Genomic DNA, 10,856 nt, shown 5'->3' with positions numbered 1-10,856 from the left:
GATATCAAAAGAATGAAGAAAGCCAGCTATTAGATGTAAATTGGAAAGTTATTTAAAATTACATGCTCTTTCTAAATCATGAAAGAAAACATATGGGTTTCATGTCCCTTTAAATAGTGTCTTGGAAAACTGGTCAACTTAGTAAACATGATGATTTTAGTCTAAAGGATTGTAACAGAAACTCTTGCCAGATAACAAAATGCTTGCTCTGATTAGGAGATCTAGAAATCCAGGCCCATTAAAATATGTTTAAAACATACTTTTTACTTTAATGCTGCAAATTATACTTATAGATTCCTTCATTATCATGGATCTACTTTTTTGTGTGACTGTTGCAATGTAATTTCAAACATGTGAGAAATATCAGGGAATATAAATAGGCACCAAAGTATGGTGCCTACTGCCTAATCCAATTTATATTCCCTAATATTTCTCACACATGCTGCCTTGAAATTACATTGCAACAGTCACACAAAAAAGTAGATCCATGTCTGATCTCATAGAAGAATCATGGGATGGGCATCGTGAATATAGATTTAATACTAACAATATATACTCTGTCTCTGGATGAGCATTTTTGTCTTAGTATCATGATGAGACACAGGTAATTGGTGGAGTGCAAAAACACATTTTATTTGTAGCTTGAGCAAGTTGAGCTTCAGGTTCAACTCTAGTATATATATATATATATATATATATATATATATATATATATATATATATATATATATATATATATATATATATATATATATATATATATAAGGTACATGACTGTTCATATCTTGTTATTATTTGACATGACTATGCCTACTTATGCTATCTGGAAATTTAAAGGGACATGAAACTCAGTTTTTCTTTTGTGATTCTGATAGAGCATACAAGTTTAAGTAATTTTAAAATTGACTTCTTTTATTAAATTTGCTACATTCTTTTGGTATCATTTGTTGAAGGAGCAGCAATGCACCATTGAGATCTCGCTGATGACATGTGGTAAACCAATGTCAAGAGATATATATCTTCAACCACCAATCAGCCGCTAGCTTCAGTAATGCATTTCTGCTCCTGAACCTATCTAGGTATGCTGTTCAACAAATGACTACAATAGAGTAAAGCAAATTAAATAATAGAAGTAAAGTGGAAAGTTGTTTAAAATTCCATGCTCTGTCTCAATCATAAAAGAAAATATTTGAATTTACTTTAACCTTTAAATTTAAAATTTCTATCATGCATATAAAAATTAATTTTATTAAAATATTGTTTTGCATAAATATAGGTTGATACAGACAGACAACCATACACACATATATTTATATTTCCTCAGTATAGAAACATGTCTTACAGAAAGAAAATACAAAACATGTATTACATTTTAAAATAACCCCTCTAAGATTCATAACAGGAAAAAAAATGACTTTAATGCCCTCTAATAGTACAGCCTATATTGTAAATAATTGTTATACTACATAATTCACAAGATATGTCATGTGCTGTGCCCTTGTCTTGCTGAACTGGTTTTCTTTGCTATATTTCATAACACACAGACATAAAGACACTTACACACACACACACAGACATAAAGACACACACACACACAGACATAAAGACACTTACACACACACACACACAGACATAAAGACACTTACACACAGACATAAATACACTTACACACACACATACATAAATACACTTACAAACACACATAAAGACATAGACACTTAAACACAGACATAAAGACACTTACACACACAGACATAAAGACACTTACACACACACAGACATAAAGACACTTACACACACAGACATAAAGACACTTACACACACACATAAAGACATAGACACTTACACACACACATAAAGACACTTACACACACACACAGACATAAAGACACTTACACACACACACACAGACATAAAGACACTTACACACACACACACAGACATAAAGACACTTACACACACAGACATAAATACACTTACACACAGACATAAATACACTTACACACACACATACATAAATACACTTACAAACACACATAAAGACATAGACACTTACACACAGACATAAAGACACTTACACACACAGACATAAAGACACTTACACACACACAGACATAAAGACACTTACACACACAGACATAAAGACACTTACACACACACATAAAGACACTTACACACACACACAGACATAAAGACACTTACACACACACACAGACATAAAGACACTTACACACACACACACAGACATAAAGACACTTACACACACACACACAGACATAAAGACACTTACACACACAAAGACACAAACTCTCCCCACACACTGGTCATTACCCCAGTGGCACCATCACAGTTCAACTTGTTTAATAGAGCAAAGACCAAAGTACTATTTATTCTATTTATTTATTTTTTAAGAAAGGAGCACATTTAGCTGACCTTTTAGCTTCCTGGTGCAATTAAACTTAGTACTAAGTCCTAAGTATGCTCCCCTTTCCCCGGTCTTTTAAAACACACATTCTCATTATCTGCAGTGGAAAAAGGCCATAAAACAGCAGAAAGAAAGAAAAAAACACAACAGAGCATTTTTTTAAGCAATTAACATACCTCCTCTGTCTTCTCCGTGCTGAAAGCCCAACCCCCTGCTGCTGTCTTCACAGCTACGTTCTGGCAGGAAGTTAGCATTAAAAGCAAACAAGCTCCACACAGTCCAGCTGTCAAAGGCTCTACCGGGAGAAGTGTAGCAGCTGTAATCCCTGCACTTCTCCCCAGCTATAGTGCCTAAAGTTTTATCACAGCTCAGGATGACTCACGCAAACTGGGCTCATTAAAAAGGCTCTATTTTTCATCTGGCCAGGATTTTCTTACCGCTAACTAACTGCTCCATACTAATACTTTCCTCTGCAGGTTTTACAGTAGTTGTCACCTATGCAGACCGAGTGACTGAGTCCCACTACTAAGAACCACTTGCTGGCCCCCCAAGCAGCGTTTTCTTATCCGGTGCAGCAGCAAGCAGAGCAGCTCCCTACCATCATGAATAGAAAGCTGGCCAGCAAGATGCACAGTCTGAATGGAGTATTTGGACACAGCTTTCTATTTATGATGGTAGGGAGCTGCTCTGCTTGCTGCTGCACCGGATAAGAAAACGCTGCACAACACCAGCTTAGTAGCACTCAAGAACTCACTGTCTGTGACTGTTGATTATTCATGACCCACCCGCCGTCCATCACCTACCTCTGGCTACTACGCCGGCTGACCACTCCTCTCCTAGTCTCCCCCTGAGAGTCCTGACTCCTGACCTGACTGAGGCTGACAGTCCAGACAACTCACAGTGTCACACAGTGCACGTCTCACACAGCCACTGACTCTGACTGAGAGCACTCACTGACTGACTGCAGCACTTGTCTTCAATGATCCTCTCTGCTGCTCTGAAGACAACGGACATGCATAAACACCTGACCTGCGCATTGCGGCTGCGCAACTATTTCCCGCCCGGCAACTCAGCCTAGAGACTCAGACATAGTGATGTCTGATTGGCTGAGGGGCGGGCAGGCAGGGCTCCCGAGGCTAGCCTCCGGTGTGAGCAGTTATGGGCTGCAATACAGACTGCTGCATTAGCTATTATTCCCCACTGGGTGGCAGTCTCTAAAGCAGCCCATAACATAAGACAGTATTACATTCACATTGCGCAATGGAAGGATAGCTGGCCTCTACCTTCTTGTGCAATATGAATGTATTACTTAATATTACGTAGTTTTCTTTTTAAAACAATAAATTGCAATAAAATAATGAATTTGGTGGGGGGTAGGGGGGTCACCTTTTCAGATGGAAAAAAAAATGGAAAAAAAAAAAAGATTTCTTTTTTTTATTTTTTTTATAAAAAAGGCTGTAATTCCCACATTGGCCAGGGGAGGCACTGCCTCACCTGCCTCCAATGAATGCACGTCACTGTTATCCACTGAGATTCTTTGGAGTAGTGACACTGTGTGACTATCTGCCCCTCCTTTCTGCCCTACACTGTGTGACTATCTGCCCCTCCTATCTGCCCCACACTGTATGACTATCTGCCCTTCCTATCTTTTTTACACTGTGTGACTATCTGCCCAACCTATCTGCTCCACACTGTGTGAATATATATATATATACTAGCTGTTGCCCACGGCTTCGCTCGCATGGATGTAAAAAATAGCGGAAAACCCCGAACACTCGCTTCCTTAGTGGGTGCCTACGTCATAAAAACAACGTACCTTCCAAAGTTCACGTTCCTAGGTTAAACGATTTGAGCTATTCTTCTTTTATATACAGTATATATATATATATATATATATATATATATATATATATATATATGTATATAGATAGATATAGATATATGGGATATTAATTCCTCTGTCATGGATAACGGCATCACAAAAACGCACTGAAACCTTACAAGACAAATTAAAAAATACACCCTCTTAAAACAGATCATTTTAACATTAGGCACACAAAAAAAATGTAAAACAGTTTACCCAAATTTTTTCTTTCATGAGTAAGGTAGAGCATGTCATTTTAAACCTCTTTCCAATATACTTTTATTATCTATTGTTATTTATTCTCTTGGTATCCTTTTGTTGAAAGGCATATCGAGGCAGGCTCAGGAGCAGCAATGCACTAGTGGGAGCTAAATGCTGATTGGTGACTGCACATATATGCCTATAATTAATGTCTAATTTGATGTTATCAGCTACATCCCAGTAGTGCGTTGCTGCTCATTTAACATGAGATACTAAGAGAATGAAGCAAATTGGATAATAGAAGTAATGTGTAAAGTTGTTACAAAAATGTATGTTCTACCTGAATCATGAAAGAAAAATGCTGGGTTTCAGTAGAATTGCATAATTAACATGTGAATAATAAAAACACAATGCAATAACACTCACTCTGAATTTCACAAAAGCAGTAGATTTTTTTCTTCTGGAAAATGTATTTTTTTTTCCTCCCATTTGCCAGCCCCCTGTACCATGTGACAGACATCAGCCAATCACAGCCTAGCATACGTATAACCTGTAATCTTGTGCACATGCTCAGTAGGAGCTGGTGCCTCAAAAAAGTTGCAAATAAAAAGATTGTGCAAAATTTGATAATGGAAGTAAATTTGAAAACTCCTTAAAATGTTGTCTCTATCTAGAGCGACTACTTTTGAAACCCAAATATTTTCATTCATGATTAAGATAGAGAATACAATTTTAAACAACTTTCTAATTTACTTCTATTATCTAATTTGTTTAATTCTCTTGGTATCATTTGTTGAAGGAGCAGCAATGCACTACTGGTTTCTAACGGAACACATGGGTGAGCCAATGACAATCATTATATATATGCAGCCACCAATCAACAGCTAGAGCCTAGTTTCTCTGCTGCTCATGAACTTGCCTACATAAACCTTTCAGCAAAGGAGAACAAGAGAAGGAAGCAAATTAAATAATAGAAGTAAATTGGAAAGTTGTTTAAAGTTATATTGTCTATCTGAATCATGAAAGAACATTTTTGGGTTTCATGTCCCTTTAACGAAAAATAAATAAATATTGAACAAAGATAACCGTTTACAGAAGCCATTTTGCAACCATATTTATGTTATAACGGTTTTTCTGTGTTGTTATCGGTCCATTTTTGATATGTGAGATATCATGTAAGGCACAGCAAAGTCAAAAATAAACTATTCAGATAGCACATACAGTTTTAAACAACTTTCCAATTCTGTTATCTAATTTGCTTCATGCTCTTGGTAACCTTTGTTGAAAAGCATACCTAGGTAGACTCAGCGGTGGCAATGAACCACTAATAGAGATCTGCTGATTGGTAGCTGCAGATATGTGGCTCTTGTCAATGTCTCACTTGATGTGTTCATCTAGCTCCCAGTAATGCATTATTGCTCCTTTAACAAAGATAACAAGAGAATGAGACAAATTTGATTATAGAAGTACAATTGAATATTGTTTAAAATTGAATTTTCTTTCTGATTCTGACTTCCCATTAAAATTGCTTTATTTCTGACTATTTCTCCAACAGAAAATCTTTTTTTATTTTTATAGACTTCTGTAATGTTACATTATCATCACTTCTGTCTCTTTTTGTTTGTTTTTTAGAAAAGAGACAACAACGCAGAGTGAAAGGGTTGTTGAAGTTTTCTTTTGGGGCACTCCTGTAACGAACTGCCAGTCTCTTAGTGGATCTACCAAGAAAGTGGAAGAAAAGGAAGAATGTAAAAATGTCCCAGAATGCTGAGAGGTAAGAAGCCAAACACTGGCAAATAGAAGATGTTTTGTATTGCACGTATACGTAACTCAACAACTTTTTCCCAGGGTGCATACATGGTGATGTCACAGGAAGTGTTGTTCTGAGAAGGAATCCCATACCTATACTTTCTAACATTTTTTGGTAGCTTTAGTAAGGGCGATCTGTTGGTGACAATTTGAAGGTGGAGTCATATTGTGTCAGAGTGGAGTTGGCCAGGGAAAGTGATGTTTTTAACGCTATTTACATATTTCAATAACATTTTCATGCTTTTAATTTGTAAGAACCATATACAGGGTATTATCATATATTATCAGTATGATAAATGTAAAATGCTGCAGATTTCAGGGCCCATGTCATCACACAGGAAGAAATGTGTTTAATTTTAGTTTTATTGATCCATAGTGTTAATTGGGAAAACAGATCTAAAAAAAGTACCACACTGTTTTATAGTTTGTGTGGTGATATAGTTGGGTTTGGGTGTGCAGGCTTGCTTGGGTTTGGGTGTGCAAGTTTGCTTGGGTTTGGATGAGCTGGTTTACTTGGGTTTGGCTGTACAGATTTGCTTGGGTTTGGCTGTGCAGGTTTGCTTGGGTTTGGGTGAGCTGGATTGCTTGGGTTTGGCTGTGCAGATTTGCTTGGGTTTGGCTGTGCAGGTTTGCTTGGGTTTGGGTGAGCTGGATTGCTTGGGTTTGGTGTGCATGTTTCCTTGGGTTTGGGTGTGCACGTTTACTTGGCTTTGGATTAGCTGGTTTGCTTGGGTTTGGCTGTGCAGGTTTGCTTGGGTTTGGGTGTGCATGTTTGGTTGTGTTTGGGTGAGCTGGATTGCTTGGGTTTGGCTGTGCAAGTTTGCTTGGGTTTGGGTGAGCTGGATTGCTTGGGTTTGGCTGTGCAGATTTGCTTGGGTTTGGCTGTGCAGGTTTGCTTGGGTTTGGGTGAGCTGGATTGCTTGGGTTTGGTGTGCATGTTTCCTTGGGTTTGGGTGTGCACGTTTACTTGGGTTTGGATTAGCTGGTTTGCTTGGGTTTGGCTGTGCAGGTTTGCTTGGGTTTGGGTGTGCATGTTTGGTTGTGTTTGGGTGAGCTGGATTGCTTGGGTTTGGCTGTACAGATTTGCTTGGGTTTGGCTGTGCAGGTTTGCTTGGGATTGGGTGAGCTGGATTGCTTGGGTTTGGCTGTGCAGATTTGCTTGGGTTTGGCTGTGCAGGTTTGCTTGGGTTTGGGTGAGCTGGATTGCTTGGGTTTGGTGTGCATGTTTCCTTGGGTTTGGGTGTGCACGTTTACTTGGGTTTGGATTAGCTGGTTTGCTTGGGTTTGGCTGTGCAGGTTTGCTTGGGTTTGGGTGTGCATGTTTGGTTGTGTTTGGGTGAGCTGGATTGCTTGGGTTTGGCTGTGCAAGTTTGCTTGGGTTTGGGTGTGCATGTTTGCTTGGGTTTGGGTGTACAAGTTAGCTGGGATTTGGGTATGCTTGGTCTGGATGTGCAGATTTGCATATGATTAATATAATTAATTAAAAGGAACTAAAAATTGCTTGAGTTTGGGTGTACAGGTGTATTTGGGTTTGGATATGCGTGTGTGTTCGGGTGTATGTTTTTGCTTGAGTTTGGGTGTACTAGTTTGCTTTGGTTTGGGTGTACAAGTGTGCTTGGGTTTGGGTGTACAAGTTTGCTTGGGTTTGGGTGTACAGGTTTGCTTGGGTTTGGGTGTACAAGGTTGCTTGGGTTTGGGTGTACAAATTTCCTTGGGTTTGGGTGTACAAGTTTGCTTGGGTTTGGGTGTACAAGTTAGCTGGGATTTGGGTATGCTTGGTCTGGGTGTGCAGATTTGCATATGATTAATATAATTAATTAAAAGGAACTAAGAATTGCTTGGGTTTGGGTGTACAGGTGTATTTGGGTTTGGATATGCGTGTGTGTTCGGGTGTATGTTTTTGCTTGGGTTTGGGTGTGCATGTTTTCTTTGGTCTGTGTGTTCATGAGTGCGTTTAGGTGTGCATGAGTGGGTGGGTTTGGGAGAGCATGTTTACTTGGGTTTCAGGGTACATGAATATTTGGGTTTGGATGTTCATGTTTGCTTGGGTTTAGGTCCACTCGGAGTGCAGGTTTGCTTGGTTTTTAGGTTTGCATCTGTGTTTCGGTTTGTGGGTTACCTTGGGTTTGGGTTTGCAGTTAGTTTGTGTTTGGGTGTGCTGGTGTGTTTGGCTTTGGTGTCCATTTGTGTTTGGGTGTGCCAGTATGTTTGGCTTTGGTGTCCATTTGTGTTTGGGTGTGCAGGTTTATTTGGTTTTGGTGTCCATTTGTGTTTGGGTGTGCAGTTGTATTCGATTTGGGTGTGCAGGTGTGTTTGGTTTTGGTGTGTGTGTGTGTGTGTGTATCTGGGTGTGCAGGTGTGTTTGATTTTGGTGTGCAATGTATGTGTATCTGGGTGTGCACCTTTGCTTGGGGTTTGGTGAGCAGATATGCTTTGCAGGTGTGCTAGTTTAGTTGGATGTGGATGTAATGGTTTGCTTGGGTTTAGTTATATAGTTCAGTTTGAGTTCAATGGTTTCTTGATTTTTACATGTTGAAACTATTTTTTTGGTTTTAATGTGTTGTTTTGGTTGGAATTTGGGATCACAATTTGGTTTCAACAAAGTTGTAAAAAGAAATGCAATGTAACTATTACTCTTTTTCAGATTCAGCTCTTCTCTAAATTGCCATGTTGCACTGATTACATGACTGATAAACAGCCCCTCTACAGAGAACAGATCATGGCTGCACATATAAAATAGGAAATGGAGACACTGTTCCTTCATTGTGAATGTAGACGATTAAATGAACCAACCTCAACAAACAAAAATAATAACATGTCAGATATAATACAATTAAACAATGTATTATTTAATACAGAAATATGTTTCTTATAGTCAAAAAATAAACTGTATAAATGGACACTTATTTGTAAGTAATATTTATTGTTTGTGTTGTATCCCTTTTCTTATTGCTTTGCTGTTTGCTGTAAGAACAATAGAAGCAAGCTATCTTGTTGTTGCCTGCTTTTCACTTTTACCATTTCAAAACTCTATTTTATCCTGGCTGAGCAAAAAGCAGAAAAAGAAGAGAACTAAAACACATCCAGGGAGGGGACTTCCGGTGGGAGGGCACAGAGGGTGGAAGCAGGGAAAAGAGCTCCGCTGCTTACAGCCTCCTAACTAGAGTGAAAAACCTCAAAAGAAAAAGCTGAAATCCTTGGCAGGGGAAGCCACAACTGCCCGGAGACATATCAGCAAGGAATCAGTCATCGGATTCCCCCGCCGCAGAAGCCGCCAGATAGAAGAAGTAGGGACAAGCTGCGGCTGCAGCCGCGAAGTTACCTGACAGGGACAGACTCCAAACAAGCCCCAAACAGCCAGCAGGAGACAAGTGCCAGGCGTACAAGTTCCCGGTAAGAGCCCTGAACAACTCTTTAAGGCACCTGAGGGGCCGGGAGGGAAGCTCCGGCTAACGGCGGGAAAGCCGCCATCTTGCCAATTTGCTGTCTGGCCTCCACTACCAGATACGCAACGTAATAAAGGCCACAGCTTACCCGGGAGTGAAGTGGGGACTAGATAAACAGCGGAAAGCTGATGAGAACAGTGCCGACATACACATACTGCAAGACACACTCGTAAAGCACCCCACATAAATCCACAAACAATCAGCAGACCTCAGAACCACAGGGCACAAAATTAAGGAACAGAGGGAAACAAGAATAGTCTCACAAGGAAAAGGGCCTATAAACTCATATGCTGCATACTCTCTCAGGCGTTGAAAGACAGGCCAAAACATTAAGAAAAGGGAGAACCCCCTCAAACTTTGTGAGAGTACAAACATAGCCCTTGAAACTCGTCTTCACTACAGCCCTAGAACTAAGGCACATTTTGAAGAGGCTGCACAGAGGGTCTTGGCGGCTAAAACCTAAAATCCCTAGAATTATTATTTCTTTTTCAACTACCAACAGCAACTACTACACCATGCAGGGCTAGAGGGCCTGGGCCTGCCCCCCCCCCCCCGCTCACCCACCGCTTAGCAAATATACCACTGACCTTGAGTTTGATACCAATCTATGACCTGAAAGACATTAGACAGAAGCTGCAGACTTGTAGTGAAACAAATATAGAAACACAACTTATCGGGCAGCAATAGCTGGGACTTTTAAAGCTGCATGCAAAAATACTATAACTCCTATAATAAAAAGACAGGAACAATGGCGAGCAGACTTAAAAATGCCGATAAGAAAAAGAATCAAGTGGAGGCAACATAGACACCTGTAGAGGCAGATGACATGCCAAACTCTATTCCTATGGACACCCACCCAATTGTCTCACAGATCTCCGCATTGTTCTTACCGAAAATTGAACAGTTGCAAACAGGGATGGACTCACTTACAACAGAAGTAAAATCATTCAATGGCAGACTAACTCAAGTGGAACAAAGGGTCGCGGAGGGAGAAACTCGCCATAGAGAAGCTGAGACCAATATTCAAACACTACAGCAGCAGAATGACAGGCTGTGGGCCAAAATCGACGACCTGGAGAACAGGTCGAGAAGAAACAACTTAAGGATTGTA

At 39.7% G+C, this 10,856-nt stretch overlaps 1 protein-coding gene across 1 annotated transcript in view; it reads left to right on the top strand.

Annotated features, from left to right (window-relative positions):
* The window catches only part of CFP (complement factor properdin), a 63,167-nt gene extending 53,968 nt beyond the window's left edge, over positions 1 to 9,199 (top strand). Inside the window, exons 9-10 of the mRNA XM_053695347.1 lie at positions 6,123 to 6,264; positions 8,944 to 9,199. Of these exons, the coding sequence (XP_053551322.1) occupies positions 6,123 to 6,261 (139 nt within the window). The 3' untranslated portion in view covers positions 6,262 to 6,264; positions 8,944 to 9,199. The remainder of the gene's footprint in view (positions 1 to 6,122; positions 6,265 to 8,943) is intronic.
* The last annotated feature ends 1,657 nt before the right edge of the window (positions 9,200 to 10,856 follow it).

Source organism: Bombina bombina, chromosome 12 (genome assembly GCF_027579735.1).
Source record: "Bombina bombina isolate aBomBom1 chromosome 12, aBomBom1.pri, whole genome shotgun sequence".
Classification (NCBI taxonomy): domain Eukaryota; kingdom Metazoa; phylum Chordata; class Amphibia; order Anura; family Bombinatoridae; genus Bombina; species Bombina bombina.
The sequence above is the reverse complement of the archived record's forward strand: the minus strand, read 5'-3'. Positions and strand labels throughout refer to the sequence as shown.